The sequence below is a fragment of the Mytilus edulis genome, chromosome 1 (genome assembly GCF_963676685.1).
Source record: "Mytilus edulis chromosome 1, xbMytEdul2.2, whole genome shotgun sequence".
Classification (NCBI taxonomy): domain Eukaryota; kingdom Metazoa; phylum Mollusca; class Bivalvia; order Mytilida; family Mytilidae; genus Mytilus; species Mytilus edulis.
In genome coordinates, this window is record NC_092344.1 from 100,561,562 (window position 1) to 100,585,688 (window position 24,127).

At 33.3% G+C, this 24,127-nt stretch overlaps 1 protein-coding gene across 1 annotated transcript; it reads left to right on the forward strand.

Annotated features, from left to right (window-relative positions):
- The first annotated feature begins 311 nt into the window (after positions 1–311).
- LOC139494195 (putative nuclease HARBI1) lies at positions 312–1,352 on the forward strand. Its single transcript, XM_071282396.1, has one exon. The coding sequence runs from the start codon at positions 312–314 to the stop codon at positions 1,350–1,352; it is 1,041 nt and encodes a 346-aa protein (XP_071138497.1).
- The last annotated feature ends 22,775 nt before the right edge of the window (positions 1,353–24,127 follow it).

The following is a 24,127-nucleotide window of genomic DNA, read 5'->3' on the forward strand; positions in this document are numbered from 1 at the left end:
CTACGCATGATTACCTTCTTCTACGTATAATCAAACCACGGGTATCTATATTTCTCGCCATTTGCTAAAATAGTTTGTCAGTCTTACAGCAAGATGGACAGACAACGGATGGAAATGACAAATTATGGATTATTGATACACAATCATATTTTGAAATTGAGAATGTTGTTAAACAGACACAGACATAAACGAATAGATCGCAGAGTGCGCACGGTATGGGTAAGGGATTGGATAGGTAGAAGATCTCAGTTTGGTTTTTATGCACAGCTGTTGGATGAATTGAGAAAAACCTTTTGAGAGTTGATCCAACCATGTTTCAGGAAATTGTTAATAGATTAACACCAAGGCTACAAAAGAAAGACACGTGGTACCGAAAGGCATTGCCAGTTGGTCTTAAAGTAGCAATAACCCTTCGATATCTAGCCACAGGAGACAGTTATCATTCACTTATGTATTTATTTAGAGTGCCGCACAACACGATATCCAATCTTGTAGTACAAGTCTGTGAAGCAATTATTTCCGAGTATGCTGAAGATGTTATCAACACACCTACGGAAGAAGCTGAATGGCTAGCCATTTCGCAAGAATTTAGTGATATGTGGCAGTTTCATCATGTACTAGGTGCACTAGATGGGAAACACGTTGCTATCAAATGTCCGGCTGGTGGTGGTTCTAAATACTATAATTATAAAGGATTCCATTCTATAGTTCTAATGGGCTTAGTAGACGCTAATTATAAATTCAAATGGGTTAACGTTGGTGCACCAGGTGCTTGCTCTGATGCACAAATTTGGAATCAGTCAGACTTAAAAAATCATATAATTGATGAGAATATGCACGTACCAAAAGCAGAGCCTCTTCCGAATGATGACAAAGACATTCCGTACTTCGTCGTTGGTGACGACGCGTTCGCCCTCAGAAGTTGGCTAATGAAGCCCTTTTCTAGGAGGAACATGACCCTTGAAGAGAGAGTTTTTAACTACAGGCTATCGCGATCACGAAGAGTTGTTGAAAACGCATTTGGGATACTTGCAAATCGATTTCAATGCTTACTTTCAACTTTAAAGCAAGAGCCTAACAATGTCGTATCCATTATTCTGGCCTGTGTTTGTCTGCACAATATAATGAGGATAAGATATCCAGGTGATCAGAACATTTTGTTAGACAGAGAAGACGAGAACCACCATCTTTTACCTGGAGCTTGGCGAGACGAAACAAACCTGAAGGACATTGATGATGTGCAAGATCGCAACTATCCTAGCAAGGCAGCAAAACAACAAAGACTGTATCTTAAACACTATTATTCGTCACCTGCAGGAAAAGTTCCATGGCAAGAACGAATGGTTCAATAACGTTTTTTAACTGTCTTATCGTAGTATATTTGAATGATAAGTATATGATTTGTACTTTTGTTTATTTAACTTTGAATGTATCAAAAAATATTATCATGATACATGTAATTAAATTTAAAAAAATTCTTCTATCAATACCAGTTTTCTGGTCTTTTAAAAACAATGGCACGCATGGGTCAGCATACTTAGGATAAATTGAAAATTTCATTATTATAACACTAAAACAACAAGACAAATCAAAATCAAAAAAAAACTTTGGGATCCCGCTAACATATTTAACCCCGCCGCATCATGTATGCATGTGCCTGTCCCAAGTCAAGAGCCTGTAACTCAGTGGTTGTCGTTTGTTGCTGTGTTACATATTGTTTTTCGTTCATTTATTTGTACATTAACAAGGCCGTTAGTTTTTTTTTCGTTCGAATTGTTTTACATTTGTCATTTCGGGTCTTCTTATAGCTGACTATGCGGTATGGACTTTGCTCAATGTTGAAGGCCATACGATGACCCATAGTTGTTAATTTCTGTGTCATTTGGTCTCTTGTGTAGAGTTGTCTCATTGGCAATTACACCACATCTTCTTTTTTTATATTAACCAACAAAATAATCACTCAAACAAAAAAACTTTTAATTTTACAGACAACTGTCATAATACATGAAATAAACAAACTGTCTACATAATAGAGTCGTCTTTTAATGTCATTCATATAAAACTTTAAAACACGGTTCCTGGTATGACTAAGTTTATAATGAGAAAAGTGACGATGAGGGTGAATCAACGTTCATTGAATCCGATTGCATTATTACACTGGCAATACTTGATGTTGTAATATCTTGTGCGCATGTAACAGGTGGAGCAGAATGTGCTCTTATAGGTTCAATGTCTGCTTGAGTTTTAGACCGGTTTTGCAGAAAGGCGACGTCCTGTCCAGGTAGCTGATATTGCTGCTGCCATGCAGGTAGGTACCCAACATTACTTGATTGATTACAGAAGCTGCCCATGGGAACATCCAATGCAGATTGTTGACCAGTGAATCCCTGCAACAACAAAAAACATGACCATATAAACAAGTTTGATCATCGGCGTTGGAATTAGGTACTAGAACTGGGGTTATGCGGGGTTTCAAGGAAGGATAATTAACATAACTGTACGGGGTACTGTTGCCTTGTTCGGTAATGCCGATTTCTTAAAAGATAAATAAATCCCAGTTCCTAAGTCAAGGATACACAGCAGTGGCGGATTCAGGGGGGGGGGGGGGCATAGAGGGCGTACGCCCCCTTTATTTGTACTTTTTCCCCCCTTTTTACGTGATTTTAGCCACAAAAAAAAAAACAATTTCGCCTCGCTCCGCTCGCCAACGAAATATAGTCTACGCCCCTTTCTAAATTCCTTGATCCAATTCTGTAACCATATCGTTTTAATATACGTAGTATATATAAATATATATATACACATGGAAAAAAGTATTGCAACACCTTGATTTTTTAAAAATTGAAAAATCAGTCTCTTTTTTTGGATGGAATATGATAAAATATTTGTAAAATAATATCGAAACGTAGTTAATGATAACATTGGCTTCAAAACGAACAAAAAATGTATGAAAAAAAAAGGTTTTATCGAACCAAAATTTTTATAACAAAATGAAGTGTTTTTTGTACAAAAAAATGCATTTTACAAGTTTTACTGTAGTCGAACTTTACAATGTCAGACTTTTCAAAATTAATCTTTAGATGATTGTTCACATCATGGTTGGTCGATATACGCCAAATAATTAGTACTTTGTGCGCAGCTTCCATTCAAACGGATAACCGTATCTTAATGTCTTCTGATTCCTGCCATAAGTCGACTCATTTGTTGCTAAGCTAGCAGCAACCATTCTTGACACAAGGTATTGTTTATTTCATGACCTGTTTGAACTGGGGTGTCCTTTCGTGCACTTTACGCCCATCAGTGTCCCATATATGTTCGATATGGTTCAAATTCGGGCTACGAAAGGGCCAAGAAAGATAAACCGAATTCCATTGGAACAATGGATCTTCCTCCACGACGTTAATTTCCAACTTTGGCGAGCTCTGCACAATATTGGATACGGGCATCTGTGTGTCTGTTCGTAGGCAAAGGTCCCCGAAATGGTATTATCGCACGATAACCAGTAGCGATGAGCCGATCTTGAACAGTTCTTGCTTAAAGGCTCCTGTATGGTCATTATTCACTTTTTAGGATTGTATTTTTTGCAATGGGTTTCCTTCTGACCAACCTTCATTATGCTTAATTTTCCCTAGCAGATGTTATAGGGGATCTTCTTGACCTCGGAAGGTCTTTAACATCGTTTCTTGCCTGGATTTTATTCTCAAAACGACTTATAGTGGAATGGAGATGACCAACAATACGTGCAATTATCACAGCGGCATACCTGCTTCCCTCATGCTGGATATCTGCCATCTTGCTGCAGTTATGAGTTGTGGATGACCAATTACAAGGTGCAAATAACATAAATTTATAAACTTGGTTATTATAAGTGTTGAAAACAATGAGGATTAAAACATCTGTTTTAGTGTTTACGAGTACAGTAGCTGCATGTGCAGATAAGAACTGAAAGAGTCGATATTTATTGATTAAACTCGGGTGATATTTAAATAATGTTTAACTAGTTCTATTTCAAAAAATCATTTAATAAAAAAATAAAAAGTATTTTTTTAATTTAAATTTTAATTTGGTGTTGCAATACTTTTTTCCAGGTGTATATATATGACCGGCCGCATGACAATTTCAAAATGCAGCAATTTACCTGAGAGTTATTACAACACGAGGCATCCAAAATATGCAGGTGAACTAAAGAAATGTGTATTTCGAAACATGTTCTGACCTTTCAGTCTTAACACAATACTAGTACTAGTAAATAATATGTGAATAATATACCTGCAGTTGCTGAAGACGTTGTTTATCACGGCTGCGTAGCTCCTTACTTTCATTTTGAAATCTGTCCAATAAATCCATACTCTCTCTTTTAAACCTGAAAGCAAAAATTTGATATAAATTCATTTAAAAAGTGAGAATCAATATCATATTAATGTAAAATATAGCTATAATGGATTATTTTTGATACATCTCATTCTTTTGAGAAAGTGTGAGGAAAATAATTGAAAACGAATCATACTGAAGTTTGATAAACACCAATCTTTACATATAATATTTTTGCAAAGTTTCATGAAAATCTCTCAATAACTTCAAAGTTTCATTTCAAAACGGCTTAACTTAAAAACGAAGTTTTCGATATATCTTAACATTAAACTTGTAAAAGCTCTCTGTTTAGTACTCAACAATTGAGCAAAGTTTCAATAAAAATTATGGATTCGTTCTTAAATGACTACTTGGTAACAGTCGATGACGGACGGACAGATGGACAAGCGGATGAAAGAGCAGATAGACAGGCACTACGCAGACGAACGGACACTCAACCAAACGTTTTTTACGAAGGGTATTACACAATGCCTTGCGACTTCGTGTGGCGGGGTATAAAAACTAATGTCATTACCATAGCGTATCATCGGACACAGGATGTTGGTACCAGGCTTAAACGATTTGTATGGTGTTCAATTTTAAAGCTGCTACAGTACATCAAAAAGTTGTTGCACTGCACCGTGGAGTTATGTTTTTCCTCCTAAAAAATCAGAATAGACCCTCTGCTCGATGATACACGATTTTTATATAGCGTATTCGGCCGTGTATAGTACACATTCATCAAGTAACAAAACATTAACATACAAAAGCATAGCATACCTCCCCCACAATCTGTCGTCAATACCTGGAAGAATGCTGACCATCCAATGTCCCCAGTTCTGCCTTTCGGGTGTCATGTCCGCGTGACTAGCCAGCTTAGCCTGCACTTGTTTCTGTAATTCAGAAGACTGTTTTATTGCTTCCTGGATGTCTTTTTCAACTGGAGATTGCATGCATCTTCTGGTATTTCTTTTTCGTTTTTGTTGTAACTATAGGAGAGGGAATATCTATTGTGCTGGACGTCTCCTCAAGATTACATTGCGATCTAAAGAAAAAAAAACGATGAAAGTTGTATTTTTTGTTCTAAACAATACAAAAAGACACCCTATCTCTACTACTACGATGGGTTTTGAACGACCTTGACTGGCTTGACACCCTATCTCATAACAAGAAAACAAGAAATGCCGGAAGCACAATCAATCCGATACAATTACTTTTAACTGAAAAGTATTTCCAAATGTAAGTGTGATGGACGGACGGACGGACGGACCAAAACATTATAATAAGTCCTGATGTGAAGATATAGTTTCAATTTAACTAATTATACAAAGAAGTAAATGGTTACTGACCTTCTTTCATCGTCTTCTTGACTTTCCTCTTCGTCCTCATGTTCACTGGGAGAATCGACGCAAGCATCTGTTCCGTATTTTGCCTTGAGTTTCTCTTTCAGCTGAAATATTCAGACATAATCGGAACATTATTTATGTATTCGTACAAGATATATCGAGATAAAGTCAAACGTTTGAAATGAAACAGCTGTAAAATGAATTTCGTAGAATCAGAACATTAAGTATCATTTAGAAAAAGAAAAAAGGTACGGGAATTCAACAAAGGAAATAACAATAAAAGGTAAAAAAAGTGAACTGAAATATTAAGTAATAGAAAACTGTAATTGCACACGTTTATTCCTCCTCTGGTTTCTATTCTGGCAATATGTGGACCCAAGAAGCCAAATTTTTCTTTGATCCATTTGTCTCTTTGAGTATCATCTTTTCTGCCTGAACCAGATTTATTGCCTTCTCGTGTCAGTCTTCCGAGCTGAGATCTCATTGACTCAACCCATGTCCTGAGAGTCTTCCAATCCTCTACCCCTAGCTCATTAGCTTTTGCTTGCCATCGTGTATTTTTGAGAGCAGTATCTTTGTACTGATAATGAGCTAAAAGAGAAGAAAAAAATCGGTCACTTTGATTTTTAAATATAAAGACCATGCTGTAAGTTTATCTATGTCTACTGGTGGGGTTAACATCTTTTGACATTTATTCTCCGTATTAATATTTTAAATTATAGCAAATAAATACATGTACCTTTGTTGTATAGAGGTTCGTTTTCTCTATACCAATCTGCCAACTCATCCTGCTTTTCTTGTGGTATTTCTAATGGCTTGCTTCTTTTGCGCTTCTCTTTATTGGTATTAGCTGGCTGTTCAGTATCACTATTTTGTGTTTGCTCATTTGTTTCTTGTGTATTAGTTGTTTCAGTCTCAGGCGCCACACTAACTATGCGGCCTCTGCCACGCCCACCACGACCCCTTCCTCTGGTCCTCATCAGAACGGTCTGGTTTGAAACACACTAAAAGATAAATCAAATACCGGTAAGAGGAAAATTGGATTTAAAACGGACAATGTGCAACGTAAAATATTTCAAAAGAGCAATTATTATAAAAGGGAAAGCATTGACAATGTTCTAACCAAAGCTTTAAATGTTTTTTCATGATTCATGTATCCACTCAACAAAAATCTTATCTGAAAGAAAAAACAATAAAATCTTTCTTTAAAATCTTTCTTTTGAGTACAAAAAATCTAAATTTTTAGACCATAAAATGGGAACAAAATAATTTAATTACAATGACAGATGTATTAATAATTATAAAGTGTACCTCTATTAATGTCTCCAGATTTGTTTTAGTTACTCGGCTCCCTCTTTGCATCTCTGTCCTTTCAAATTTTATTGAATAATGATGCGGTTTCATGATAAGTGATCACAGCGTAGTGACACGTGATACTGCGTGCAATAAACTTGCTAAATCGTAGGAAATCGTGCAAAAGCGTACTTGAACCGATTTAGAAACGTACTAAACCCTAGTAATACGTAGTGAAACGTAGTAAACCGTAGTAAAACGTAGTTTATACGTACTGAAGCGTATTAAAACCTAGTAGAGCGTACCCCTTGTAGTTATAAAAAAAACCTAGCAAATCGTAACAAAACGAAACAATACGTAGAAGAACGTATCAAAACGTGGCGTAAACCTAGTTAAACGTACGGACCGTTAAAAATGACAAAAAAATGCCATGAAACGTAGCATTTCTACACGTACTAAAACCTAGCTGTCGAAACGTGACAGTGTGACTGAGGCTTAAGATCGTGTTGCAATAGGATAACACGTGGTATGGTCGTAGTGAGAACGTGAAGAGCATAGAAAGATCTTGATAAGCGTAGTGAGGTCGCAGAATAAGCGCGGTGAGAACGTGGTATATTCGTAGCGGGATCTTTGTAGAAGCGTAAAGAGGACGTAGTAGCATCGTGAAAGCAACGAAAATTTACATTTTCATGCCGCTCATACCGCGACCTTTTAAATCGCGGTGAGCGTGGTGCGATTGTGGTCTAGTGGGACTGGGGCTTAATTGAAAAACATCAACAACAAATTGAATTGATTCTCTGTCAAACAACTGTTCTATTCGGGAACAGTCTCATACTAATACATATAATAATATTGAGATAGACCGTCACAATTAAAATTATTGTACACCTATATTCGATATTTCTACCTACTATGTCTTTGTTTTGCTCACATAATACCAATATAATGGAATTACGCGATTGTCTTCCAAGTGAGAGGTTCTTTTCTACATACTTAGAACCCAAGTAGAAGTTGATTTATTGTTGTTATTTTAAAAATCAACAATTTTGTTTACCTTTTTGCATTGGTTTTGACAATGGAATTTACTTCATACAGACTATTTTTATATTGATGACAGAATTGTTGATTATTATGACCAACCTTTACACTTTTCTAAATATTGTTACTTACTTGTTAGCTGTAATCTTTAAAGAATTACCAATGGAGAAGCCAATTGAGTAGCCATATAAGTTGTGTATTGGCGTGGATTTTTTTTTTTACAACAGATTGCTTTTTACATAATGAACGTTAAACTGTTTCGCTGATCAATTAACCGAAAAAGAACAAACAGAAAGATTACAAAATCTTATATGTGATCTTATAATAGTCTGCAAAACAGACAAAATAAGTACTAAATTGTCCTTGGTTATAAATCAACCTTGTCAAAATTTTAATACAATGTCTTGTACACAGGTTAAAAAAACTAAAATGTCGTAGAATTTCATATGGCTATTGTTTTGCACGAGTCAACCTTAAAACCATTGTTTCGCTTATCCAACTTTTTATTGTTATAAAAGGACACAAAAATTCTCAAAATCTGCTTTTTCGTTTGCAGATGGAAATTTTAAAAAAAGTGTTTATCCTATGAAATCATTTTTTTTTTAAAGTTCATAGATCTTCATAATATTGATAGAATAAGGCCGAAAAGTTCAACCTTTTAAAAAACATCAACTTTCTCGAAATCGTAAGCAAGAATGTAACAACAGAATTGGGCGTCGATATTGACATATTGTAAACTTTAATTCAATTAAATATATATGTATGTGTGTTTGTTTGTTTGTATATGTGTTGGAATCAGATCGACGTCCTCACCACATATTGGAGTCTGATCTGACGTCACAGATGGAAATGTTAGGATGAATGACCAAAAATTCACCTCTTATCATGCAAATTTTTGATTTTTTGCCCACAGTTAATTAATTATAAATTATAAAGGAAACATTTCAACACTATCGGGCAAAATTGGTCTTGAAAGACTTTTATCGCAGACCACCATATCACAGGCATTCCTACAAAAACAAGGCCAAGACTATTGATTTTTTAATATTGATTTAATTTTATTATTGACATAGTTATGCAAGGTACCATATCACGTATAAACTTGTCAAGGAGCCAAATAATATCGAACAAATTCAAATCGTGATTTTTCTCATTCTGAATATATGTATATCTGTATTTGTCCAGGTCTTTTAAGGTTTTATCGTCTATAAGATAAGATAAGATAATACATGTATATATTTTAACCGGAGAATATCTTACACCAGTTGGTCATGATCACCCTGTGTTACTAACACATGTTATATTGCCTTTTCTGGCATTTTAACAAATCGGCCCTTCGTTGTGATATAGATGTAACAGTTTTTTGATGTTTTACCTACAATCACGATTTGTAGTGTAGTTGATTTGTTGTTGTGTTGTTTTATTTTCTGATGACTTAGGTACCGGTGTGAGGGACGGTGGTAAACATTTCAGTGCTAAGTATCTACACAGTTTGTGAATAGCCGACAAAATTGCTGTTGACTGCATTTGTGACATATAATACCTTGTTCAAAAAAGGTTTCGAAAAATTGTTTGTGTTGTTTTGAGACTTGTATACAACGGCCTTATTTTAATGTGTATATTACACCCGCAACATTTGAGCTTCATTGCTCTAGAATCAATTCTCGTGTTATTGGTTATGTACAGGCACCTACATCAGTTTGACGGTAGTTGTTCCTTGAATATATGTAATAAATGTAAACTTATATATAGGAAGTAATTCAAGAGTATGGACCGTCAGGAATGCACACAATAAGCGATACATTATTTTTTTCTTTAATACATGTAAAATGATATACTATTAAACTATAGTCAAAATGAACCAGAATGACTATGAATTAAGCAAACATCCGAAAAAATATGATAGAAACATTGAAATTTAATATAACAACACAAAAAATGCAAATATTCTGAGTCAGATTCGAACTCTTTCTTCAAAACCATCATTTATTAGTAGTTCTGTGCTCTACTGATGGAGCCACGGCGATGCTTATCCATTTATTTTTTATTAAGGAGCTATATCGGTACAATTTATCGATGTTACATTGTTTTCTTTAGAAAGTTGTTTTTTATATAATAAGGACACACTAAACCAATTTTATTTTTGAGGGAAAAAGTAGTATGAATTACAACAGTCATAAAAAAACATAACCTTTTTTGGTTTGAAATGTCCTTCTGAGGGGATTCCCTGTGTTTCCTACTTTTAAAAAACACCAGAAATTCCGCATATTGGACTTTCATCCTTTTTAAGGGTTAAATTAACTATTGATCACACATATCATAATATATGTAAATCGAGATATTGATCAAAAAGCATTTTTATTCTTTGTTTTTATAGTAAATTTTATTCTGTCGGCACTTTTTGAAATTGGCCCTTCTGTGAAAACAATTCCCGGCAAATTGGCCCTACCTCAAATTTGGAACATTGTATTATATTTTATAGTGTTCGCTTCTTTTGTTGACGAGCAATGGTATTTCCACTAGATTAAAATAGCGTTTCCTGATAATAGTGTATACCTTAGATTTCATCAACGTATGTATAAGTAACACAACACGTATACATTTAACTAACTGTCCATTCTTTTTTTGTTTTCAATACTCTCTACATATCGATTTATTAAAATGCATTTAATAAATCTAAGGTATTAAGTATACCTATCATTGATTCCTTAAAGTCGTATGGTATACAAGGGATCCATATAAAAAAGCCTCATTCAAACATTAATGCATATGTCCGGAACAGTAAAGCAGTAAAAATACATCGATTGGACTCAAATTCACAAATAATACATGATGGTTTTGAAGTAAAGATGTTAGGTATTGACGTTGTTTATCATTTCAATTACATGTTATAATGTTTTATTTGTCTTTACAAGTTTTTGCCTTTACTTTTTAGTTCATGTTTTGTGTTAAACTTATTGCATGCCTCGGTATTTATACATCCCGCTATAATGTTATCCTGCTATGGTCATTTTATATTTTCTTGTCTTTCATTTTTGCTTATGCACTTTATAGAATGTCTATATGCCATTTTGTTTTTCTTTGATGAAATAGTTATAAGTGATTTTAGTGACTGAACTTTGAACACAGTGCTCCCAATGAATGAAATTCAATACGACTGTCATACAAGTGTGAGGTTTTTCTCGCCATAAAATCGGGGTTTATCCACCATTTTCTACATAAGGAAATACCTGTACCTTTTCAGGAATATGACAGTTATGTTGTTAATATTGTACAAAAAGGTAAAACATGCTACACGGAGGATCAAGTTATCAGTATGCTGTAGTGTCTTAAGGACAACACATTTGTTGACTTTCAACAAATTGCAGGCATTCCTATGGCAGCGAACTGTGCGTCTCTCCTTCACTTCAAGAATAGCAGTTCTTTCAGACAGTTGTAAAACACAAACTGAACAAAGATGTCAGGTTATTTAATTTCATATTCAGATATATTGATGATATGTATATATAGCCATGTATCACCATCACAGCTGGTGATCCGATTGATAAATATGTTGTAAAGTTGTCACTGGCTCAGACGTACTATTAAATATAATTATTTTCTGTGACTGTATATTACATTAATTTGTAGGATACTTTACTACAGATAATTTAGCTGATCTGTAAAAATAACATCTCCATGCTTTATATATCATGTACTGTAGTACGACGGTAGATAAAAACTGACGTGGAAAGGTAACACCCGGCCACCGAAAGCTTCATTTTTTATAAAGCCCGGGTGGTCGGGTGGTCGTGTGGTCTAGCGAGACGGCTATGGTGCAGGCGATTTGGTGTCACGATATCTCAGTAGCATGGGTTGGAATCCCGGCGAGGGAAAAAAAAAATTTGCAGATCCAACATTGTTGGGTTGATGTTTAGACGAGTTATATATATATATATATATAACTTATATACAACTCGTCTAAACATCAACCCCACAATATATATATTAGTACGTCTGAGTCAGTGACTGAGGCACTGTAGCCGTCCCGCTAGACCACACGACCACCTGGGCTTCAATAATAAAGCTTTCGGTGGCCGTGTGTTACCTTTCCTCGATAGTTTTAATCTAGCGTCGTACTACAGTACATGATATATAAGGCATGGAAATGTTATTGTTACAGATCAGCTCAATTATCTATAGTAAAGGATCCTACAAATTAATGCAAATAAACTCATCATAGATACCAGGACTAAATTTTGTATATACGCCAGACGCGCGTTTCGTCTACAAAAGACTCATCAGTGACGCTTGAATCCAAAAGGTTAAAAAGGCCAAATAAAGTACGAAGTTGAAGAGCAATGAGGACCAAAATTCCTAAAAGTTTTGCAAATTACAGCTAAGGTAATCTATGCCTGAGGTAGAAAAGCCTTAGTATTTCAAAAATTCAAAATTTTGTGAACAGTAAATTTATAAATATTACCATATCAATGATAATTCATGTCAGCACAAGTGCTGACTACTGGGCTGGTGATACCCTCGGGGAAATAAATCTCCACCAGCAGTGGCATCGACCCAGTGCTAGTAAATAAACTCATCAAGATACAGTCACAGACAATAATTATATTTATAAGTACGTCTTAGTCAGTGACAACTCTACACCAGATCAATCCATCGGATCACCAGCAATGATGGTGATACATCGCTGTGTACATTATGTATATACAACTCGTCTAAACATCAACCCAAAAATGTTAGATCTGTTAATTTGCTTTCGCAATTTTTTTGTTCTTCCCTCGCCGGGATTCGAACCCATGCTAATGAGATATCGTGACACCAAATCGCCTGCACTGTAGTCGTCCCGCTAGACCACACGACCACCTGGGCTTCAATAATAAAGCTTTCGGTGGCCGTGTGTTACCTTTCCTCGATAGTTTTAATCTAGCGTCGTACTACAGTACATGCTATATAAGGCATGGAGATGTTATTGTTACAGATAAGCTCAATTATCTATAGTAAAGGATTCTACAACGTTACCTTGAATTACAGACTCCTGACTTGGGACAGGTGCATATATACAGAATGTGGCAGGGTTTAACATGTTCGCGGGATCCAAATCCTTCCCTAACCTGGGACAGTGGTTTAACATTACAACATAAGAACGAACTATAAAAATCAGTTGAAAAAGGCTTAACACCTCAGATTAATACAAATAGAAATACTATATACAGAGTGGACGTGTCCGGGTGGCAACAACAGAAACCACAAAGTACAGATCTGAGAGTACTCACAGTTACTGACAGCTATTACAAATCCACTTACCACTTATAAAAAAAAATCATGCATCTAAGACTAAATTATCAATCAGTACACACCCAATTGATTTAGTGTATATACTTCATAAACAGAGAAAACATGACATTTTGCAATGCCAAGATACAATTATCGACAGATTGTAGATCCATGAAAGTGTATATATATATATATATGTTGTAGAGTTGTCACTGACTCAGACGTACTTATATATATATATATATATATATATATACAACTCGTCTAAACATCAACCCAACAATGTTAGATCTGTAAATTTGCTATTAATATTTAGTTTGCTTTTAAAAGAGGGACGAAAGATACCAAAGGGACAGTCAAACTCATAAATCTAAAACAAACTGAAAACGCCATGGCTAAAAATGAAAAAGACAAACAGAAAAACAATAGTATACATGACACAACATAGAAAACTAAAGAATAAACAGCACGAACCCCAATTTATCTATAGTAAAGGATCCTACAACGTTACCTTGAATTACAGACTCCTGACTTGGGACAGGTACATATATACAGAATGTGGCAGGGTTTAACATGCTCGCGGGATCCCAATCCTTCATTTATTCATAACGAAATCAAGATTATAATAAAAACAATATTCAATGATCTAATTACGGCGTTGAATTGGTAACCTTTTACAATAAGTTAATTTAAAGGATCTATAAGTTTGCCAGGATTTTCTCTAAATTGCCAGACACGGTAAACAACATTTCCGAAAAATGAGGATGTGCTATCCCGTTTGAAATAAGTTTTCTACAGTTTCAACCAAACTTGAAAACCAAATCTTTATATTAAGGAAGAATTTAGTAAAGGTTTTAAGCAATTTGTGGTAACGAAATCTGTCTTAATAGTTTACCAGTAATACATAGATGAAGTTCGTTAAAATAAAAAATAAAAAACACGTCACTACAGACACGGGCATAGCAAACTAGCTGTGTGATATAAACACCGTAAGATGGTGCCAAAGGAACATCACTATCCAAAAAGGGAAAATTTACAATAGGAAACGAAAAATCGTCCTTTTGTCGTAAATTTTAGTGTGGTGTTTCCCGTGTAAAACCGAAATATCTTAATCAAGGTAAAGGCAGTAATTACCGTTTAACTTTGATTTATTTAAAGTAAATGATATTCTTTTCATTAACAATCCAAACATTTCTGATAGGGTTCCATTAATATATCATCCAGAACTAGAAATTAAAGGAACAACAGACACGATTTCCTTCGCCTCATGTTTAGACTTATATATCGGATTTGACACAGTCATCTCAGTACCAGAATCTATGATAAACGAGACGATTTTTTATTTTGGAATTATGAATTTTCACCCAGTTAGTTAGCAATATACAAACTTCACTTCCTTATGTGATATACATTTCCCAACTCATTCGGTATTCGAGAACTAACAACTCATATTCAGACTTCGTAAAACGTCACCAGTGTCTGAGTAGAAAGAAGATGAACCAAGTGTATGTCGGAGAACGTCTCTCTTTTTTCTAATAAAGGTCATCGGAAGATACCTTACCTTGTTGATAAATATTGCGTATCAACTTCACAAATTTATTAAGATGGTCATGCAATATAGATTATTTGGTACTGATGTTGTTTATCATCGGAGAACGTGTTTTTTTTTTCAAATAAAGGTCATCGGAAGATACATTACCTCGTTGATACATATTCCGTATCCACTTCACAAATTATATACGATGGTCATGAAATATAGATAATGGGTAATGACGTTGTTTATCATCTCAATAACGTTTTATAGTATTCTTTTATTTATCTGTATGAATATTACTTTTACTGCTTAGTTTGATTTGGTGATTCCATTTGACGTGACTTTGTACTTATACATACCGTCAATGTGCTATGATGATTTTTTTTTTAATTTTTGCTCGTGTACTTTGTCTAGATGCCTTTTTCTGTTTCTTTGATACATATGACGTGGCTCTATACTCATACATCCCAACATTGTGTTTTTGTTCTATGATAAATTTTTGTATTCTTAACTTTCATTTTTGCTTATGTGCTTTGTCTATATATATTTTTGTGTTTCTTTGACACATATCACGTGGCTCTGGACTTATACATCCTGTCATTGTGATATTATACATTTTTGTATGCTTGTCTCTCAGCTTTGCTTATGTGCTTTGTTTATATGCCTTTTTGTGTTTCTGGTTGTCCACCTCATTTATGGAGGTATCTATAATACATGTATCATTATTGTTGCTTTCGCTAGCAAAAACATTCAAAAATTGGTAAGCAGTTTTCATGTTTTCCAGATTCAATTGTAGAAGCCTTGGTTTCCATTTCTTCTACACAAACTTCTCTGTTTTTAAAAGAAGATTTTTCCAGCTCTTAATTTTTCTAAATGTTGTGCAAGTCCAGGAAGGTCAAGATGTTTTGAACCGGTATCTACTTTTTGATTTTCTATTTCTTTGCGATATGTTAGTAGCACTTCAAATGCATTTAGTTTGAGCGTCTGGTTTTAAAAATTGGAATAAAACAATCAATTTGCACTCAATTTTGTCCATTTCCCATCTAAACTGTCGATATCAAAAATAAGCTTTACTTTTTCATATTGAATTTTTGTTTCTTTTAGTGTTGTCAACGGTTAACCGGTTAATCGGTCGAACGACCGAATACCAAAAACGCTAACCGGTTAACCGGACTTTTTTCAATTTCGATAGATTTGATATAAATTTGTGTTGAAAATCAAATCACCAAATAATATGTTTTATTTTAAAATTGTCGTCGCGATAATTAGTTTGACAGATCAATTGTCTAGTATATTGATTGCTATTGTTAATCCTAAAAACATAAAATTAATTAGTCTAAAGAGTTCGTGGCAGGATCTTTAAGAAACAATTAGTAAACATGTTTTTTTTTAACAGTAACTTTAAATCAGTAATGAGATTTAATTTTACTAATTACTTCATTATTTCGTTTTCGATCTAATATTGTGTAAACCTACATTTAAATGTGCAACCTCCGTATAGTGAAAGGGTTAGTCTTAATTTAAATTCAAAAATTGTGAAATGCAAACCAATGTGAATGTATTCAATGTATACGTGAAAGTACGAGTAACATGCTTAAAGAAAAAAGCAAACACAGTGAAGAAACAGGTCGTACAGCATGTACAATGACCTATAGTTGTTAATGTCTGTGTCATTTTGGTCTCTTGCGAAGAATTGTCTCATTGGCAATCATACCACATCTTCTTTTTTTTGTTGTAATTAATCATTTCAAATTGAAACGCACCTTATTATTTTCGGAGACAACAAGAGAAAAGGAAAGAATAATCGGTTTCAGACATATGACATATTCAATTCTACGAGATTAAGATTTTTTTTTTGGATTTTTTAATCTGAAGTTGATACAAACGCTATAGTTGATACGGTGTATTTGATTATTAAAAGTCAAACTTCGCCAGGAATCCTCGCAAGCCTTATAATGCTAAAGGAAAAACTTTAATTCTAAAAGCGTATTTATGACTTTGATGAAAGACTGTCAAATTGACACTCATACCACATCTTATATCTTTTTGTAGGGTTCTATTGATAAGGCTTTGAAACACCAACTTAAATTACCGGTTAAACGGTTAATCGATCGAACGATTATCCGAGTAACCGGTTAGGCAAAAGTGTACGATTTGACAACACTAGTTTCTTTTGTTCCTTTTCTTTAATTGTGGATTTTCATTATTTATTGTTATAGAATCTGATACCTATCTGTCCATTCCCCCCCCCCCCCCCCCCCCCCCGGTTGTCTACATTTAGCTACACACATGTATTTTAATGCTAGTGTTTAGAACAATGGTCTTTTGACGATCTGTCTGATCCATAAGTCTTTCTAAAGAAATGCTGTTGGCTGGACATGATTTAGTTGTTAGGTTTATTTTTTCCAACGGGTTTGAAAATTGCAACAGAGTGTTTTACTTTTAATTAATAAATAGTAAGAAATAAGTTGAACGCAAGAAGCAGCAGGATGAAAATATGGATTGGTGTTGTTATTTGATAACATACAAGATAAAAGGCTTGGCATATCGATAGTATAACAGGATTTCTTATATAATGGATAATAGAATTTTGAAGAATATCTGGACTTATTTTTGATGAAGTTAAATATTTGTAAAGATGTTGATGAATAGAAAAATTGCCAGCTTCATTGTAGAAATGTGTGTTGAATCTGTTTCCTTCAAATTTTATGAATGGTATGTGAGAAATTCTAGCCATGTCTAGAAAATGTTGAAAACAGCAAGGATCGTCTGATTTGTTATAATAAAATTTGGAAACACAGCGTAGCAAATTTTTGGGTAAATGATTCGTCATGGTTGTTTTAAAATAATTTGTGGAGTTTTAAATTTTTGTTATTTTCAAAAACGGCCTCTTCTGCAAACTGTTAAAGTTGATGAACTGAACAATGACATAACCTTCTAATGATTAAATGACATGGCTCGTCTCAATACGTTTGGTTCCAATATCAATTTTGTTTTATATTGCGAATAAAAGTCCCTTTCGACGAACTGTGTTAATTTGCGAACCATTTTAAATGAACTGGTCTTGAAGTCGTTTGATGAGTCTTATGTAGGCGAAACGCGCGTCTGGCGTATTAAATTATAATCCTGGTTTTAGTTTAAACATATTTTATTTGTTAAAGTACAAATTGGATAAGACACAAGTCAAACAAGAAGTCTTCTCCATTTAACATTTATAGCAATATTATACAAAAATATATGTATGAGCATGCATGTATAGAATGGTATATCTATTTAGTAAATATATATTTAATATGGATCAAACGACGGAAAATTGAAGAAAAAAAAAACCAATAATAATACAGAAAAAAAAATAAAAAATAAAAATAAAAATATATAAATAAATAAATCATTATTTAGAAAACAGAAACACAAAAAAAACAAAAAAATAACAACAAAAAAAAAACAAATAATAATAAAAAAACAAAAAAAAACAAAAAAAAAAAAACGAAAAAACGAAAAAATAAAAAGGACAAAAAAGGGGAGAAGAAATTTTACTTAGATGATGATGTGTGTGCGATCATGGTTTGCTACCTAGACAATTTGAAATCTTTCCGAACTTTTAATAAACTCAAAGACATTTTTGAAAATGGTTTGGTTTTGCTCTAGAGAAAGAAGACAACTACCCGAGGTAAGTAGTTCTATGTTCATTTTACAATCATTTGGAAGCCAGCGCAGACTTTCAAACATTTTATTTCGTATGTCTGAATATAATATACATTTAAAAAAGAAATGATAGGAATCTTCACGATTAACACCACAGCGGCAGGAAGGGTCAGAAATAATATTGACCCTATATAGATCATAGTTTAAGGATGATGCAAAACATCGAAGTTGGGTGAGAATTATATTCAATTTTCGATTTCCAAATTCATATTGCTTCGGTACAAATATATTACTCTGAGGATAACGGTTTTTTAGTTCAGTTTTAAATTTATTAATTGATTCCACATCACGAGTTGAATCCTCAAGATTATTCCAAAGACGTATGGTTGATGGAATAAAAGAATCATTAGTTAATGCTAGTCTGCAGAATGGAATAATGATGTCATTTCCATTACGTAGAGGATAGACCGTCATACTTTGTATTTTTTGGGGAATTAAATTTGACAAATATTCTGGAACATTATTATTTTGAATATTATAAAACATTTGAATTTTTCTTCTCTCTCTTCTTTCAGCTAATGTTTCCCATCCAAGTTCTTCATAAATAATCCTTGAGCTTGTGAATATAGGTAACCCCGTAACTATGCTAGGTAATCCTGGTACCTTTGATAACTATTGTTTGACGTTTAAAAAAAATGAAAATTTGTTTATCATTCCATACGTCACTAAAGCAACAATCAATTTAGGATCAGATAAAATTATGAATCTTCTTGTAGAGCAGTTTGTGCTTTTGAGCTTGGTCGACATTTTTTTTCCGAGCATGGAAGTTCCACAATAGACCACGGTTAATATAACTGTCCTTGATATCATAGTTTAAATTAAGTATTTTGTTTACATTTTTGTTATTTACATATTACCAGGAAGTTTTCTATCTTCACAGGGATTTTATCAAAAGCGGAAAGTGCATCTTGTAATTCTTTTGACGATTTAGCAAATATAACAGGGTCCATTAAAAACCCAAACATTTTCAGATACATACTAAAATTATTGATACGTTTTTCTTCTACAAAATTTAAACAATCAACCGAGTTTGCAGACAAATATTCCAAGTAGTTTCAGTACAATGCAAAAAGGAAAGGATACAACTATTCACCTTGCCTTACACCTATCTCATAAGGGGAAAAACATATGTTTTCATCTCGCCATTCTTTACCCAAGATTTAATATTTGTATACAATTTTAATATAATGTATTGGTTGGTCTTTGCTTAATTCTAGTAGTATATAATGCATACATTTTGAGGACGATTACAAATTAACAATGATAAAATACAATAGTGAAACCAATATATCGTGACTGCTAAATAGAATGTTCATTTGAAGAAAAAAAAACTGGTAAATTTCTACGTATTGATCATCTTTATATCTTTATATAAACATCTCTATATCTTTATATCTTTATATAAACATCTCTATATCTTTATATAAAAACATGGTCATGAAACAATCATCCACAGACGGAGTTACGATCATCATCGTGTTTTTTTAAGGACTTTGTATCCCCGTGTTGAATCAATGCTTTACATATGGAAATTTGATAGAATATCCACAGCATTTCCCCTTGTACATTGATATTTGGTAATACGATGTCTGATAGATAGAGGATTATTGCATGCACTGCTAGCATCAATTTCCTTAAAACAAATTTATGAATTTAGTTATTTGTTTAGGGTTATGACCCCTTCTGTGGCCTGTGAATTATGAACTTTTCAAACTGCAATAGTATAAAAACAGCAAAGATAATTAATAATAGAGATCATAGGCCATTTAGTACATACACCAACGGGAAACTTCGTGCAAAACATAATTATTTATAGTTTCATTGCATTTAATAGAAAAAGGGTATTTGGTGAAAGTAAAATCAAGAATTTTGTAGAAAATCCACAGACTTTGATGGACATTTTTGTAATAAAATTTGAAACAGTTAGCGTTTATTGTTTACAAAAAGTGCTGAATCACTAAAAGTCAAGCGCACCCTTGAAGGTGTACTTGACTTGGTCCATATTTATATTAATTTCTAAACTTGTTTTAAGGAAATCATTGCTAGCACTGCATGCAATAATAATCTATATATCAAGTACCTGACTGCCAAATATGAGAGTACAAGGTAAGGCTGTGGATTTTCTATAAATTTCAATATGTTTAGCATTGAAGCGACACTAGGGTACATAATCCTTTAAACAAATATCAATATGGACCAAATCAAGTACACCTTCTAATGTGCGCTCGACTTGTGACTCAGCATGAAGTTATTTGGAATTTAAAGGTTTTTCGGGACTTTTTGTAAACAATAAACACTTATTCATTTATTTACATTTGTTGTTTTGAAGTTTAAAAATTTCGGCTGGAGAAGGGATCATAAACCTAAATCCTGAATTTCATTCTTCTGGTTGCTTTTATAGATGTGTAAAACATAAAAATGACGTCACATACGATGGTGGAAAGGCACAAAAATTACGTCACATTTGAATTTATGAAATTTCTGAAACAGCTCTAAAATGACGTCACATATGAAAAACTATATCTCAAAAGTAAGATAGAATTAGGATTGATTTAAGATTATAATAGAACTAAATACTGATATTACATTTAAACACAATGCATATTGCAATACTTATTAATAGCAATTAACTATAATAAATATATATGTCCAGTCTGTTATGAATCCAACTTCAAACGTAAGTTATCGTACAGATTACGTAGAACAAAATTAAATCTAATAAATGAAGGCGGTGATTAATTTTTCTTTCCATAACACATAGATATAATAGAAAAGACGTCAACACATTTGACAAAATCCGATGAGAATTACAAATATAACATTAAACATTTAAACTTAATACATGTACATGAATTTGGGATAAACAAGTACCGTAACACGTCACAACTTTGTTGGAGCAGTTTCTGCGTAAGGAGCACAATAAAATTTTAATATTGGTATCTATGATGAGTTTATTTACATATATTAATCAATTTCTGTTGGTCTATGACGATTATCATCGTTTGGATGTTAACTATATATAACTTCTATTTATTAATGTCCAAATCAGCAAATTCCTATAGCCTATCCGAATCAATGTTATGTATCTCTCTGGATCTTTGTCATACCAATACCAGCGTCCTTTAATCTGATACGGATTAAATGCAAAGGATGGATTCGTATATATATTTTGCAAACTGGGGTCACTGCGACTTGTTTCATTTGGTTGTAAATTTATACGCCAACTAGGCTACAAAACACCCACCAGTGACGCTTGATCAATAAGTTAAAGCCCAAATAAAGGACGAAGTTAAAGATCATTTAGGACCGAAAATGCTTAAAGGTTTTGTCAAACACAGCATAGTGAATAGTTCTAGTTATATAAGATTCGTGTAGCTAAATTTGATGCCTATTCTTTAAGGGTCTTTTCCTAATGTAAATGTGCCGTCCCAAAATACTACCCATATGGCCACAAGAACAGCTATTTCGTATTCCATTTCTTTTAGACAATAAATTCAATTTCAAAACGCGCACCTGCTCTATCTCAAAAACGATTTTTTTAAAGTCTAGTGTAACACTATTGGGACAAATATATCAAAGTTATAGAATAGTCTACCAGCTCTAACTCATATTAGGGACAATTCTATGTTAAGGGGGTCTATAAAGGCAACAGTAGTATACCGCTGTTCAAACTCATAAATCCATGGACAAAAAACAAAATCGGGTTAACAAACTAAAACTGACGGAAACGCATAAATATAAGAGGAGAACAACGACACAACACTACAATGTAACTAACACACACAGAAACAGACCAAGCATCAGACAAAATCCCACGAGAATAACAAATATAACATCAAAACCAAATACATGAATTTGGGATAGACAAGTACCGTGACACGTCTTATCGCAATGTCAATTTACACTCAAAATAAGAGAAAACAAACGACGCAACGTTAAATTGTAACACACACAGAAACGAACTATAATATAACAATGGCCATATTCCTGACTTGGAACAGGACATTTTTAAAGGTATAAATGGTGGGTTGAACCTGGTTTTGTGGCATGCCAAACCTCGCACTTTAATGGCAATGTTAAATATAACATAGAAATGACAACATAATATTACAGGACTACAATACAAATAAATAGGAAAACGTATTAGACAAAGAAACACATGATTAATGAATAACAAAAAGCATCAGGTTTACAATTTAATACGCCAAAAACGCGCCTCGTCCACACAAGACTCACCAGTGACGCCCAGATATAAAAGATCGAAAGCGAAAAAAAGTACAAAGTTGTACAGCACTGAAGATCAAAAGTTGAAAAAGGTTGTGTCAAATACGGCTAAGTTTGTATGCTTGGGATAAGAACATCCTAATTATTTAGAACAATTAATGCTATTGCAAACAGTAAATTTGTTTAACAGCTATAATTGTTTAACAGCTTTAGACCTACTATTTGTTTACCTTTTTTAACTTGACTGAATCACTAAATATAAAGATATTTTAACATCTTTCTCGACCTTTTTGACAAACCTTCAATGATTTTATCCTGAAATTAAGAATATGCATGAATTATTTTCAAATAGTTTTCTCTCAACAGCAGTAAATAAGCCAGTGAGGCACTAATACTCAAAACAAGATTTAACAAACATAAATCTTTAACGTTGAGAGTCGTTTATTCTCTGTAGATATTGGTTTATAAATACCGCATTATGTAATACGCACATGTATTTGAAATATGTTACCTTGGAAAACAGTGTTATAAAAAAAATATCAGCATTCTACATTGGAGGGATTATATATAATATATATTTGATAGCGTTAAAGTAGAACCATAGACGTGATGATCTCGTGTCAATATGAGCAAATAAGGTTATTTCATTCATATTACATCGTTTAAAATAACTTTTATCGACATTTCATAATAAAAGAGAGAAATAATTACAATCTGACGTGAAAAAAAGGACTCGATTAATGATTAATGAACAAATAGCAGTTTTATATACGTTTTAGATTGAGCCAGATGTTGCATTAATCACAATGTTTTATTCTACTGTGTAGGTATTTTGCAGTGCTTCGAATATTCGCTCATATAAGCAGCCAACGTTTCGGTATTTGAATGGTTCTGATGTTCAGGTAACTATAATGTCCAACAATACATTATCAACGTTTATATCTTGTTTATTAGCAGAAACCGCTTAGTTAAGTGGTTCAACTTTGACGAGAATTTTCAACCAAAAGAGTTTGAAGTTTCTGGTGAAATTAGAAAACGTTATAAAGATTCACTCTTGCATTGAGTCATATATACGGAAAATGAATAAAAAAAAAACAAAGCATCCTTTTTTCATTTGAACACATCGGCAAATAGCAGGACTTTTCATCAACATAGTTTGAGAGATAACTAAAATATGACCTATTGCAACAATATCAGAAGGAACATGTGATGCCTTATGAAGAATATTGTTGAAATTGAAATAGATAAAAATATTTTTATTGAGTATTTACATTTACAATTTACGTTTTTTTTATTACCTACTTGGTGTTATTGTTTAAGATAGTATCAAATATTACTCAAAAACTATGATCTCTTGGTTTTCTTC

Bases quoted from the DNA above. Each gene is read 5' to 3' on its own strand.
- LOC139494195 (XM_071282396.1), top strand. From the start codon at position 312: ATGTTTCAGGAAATTGTTAATAGATTAACACCAAGGCTACAAAAGAAA.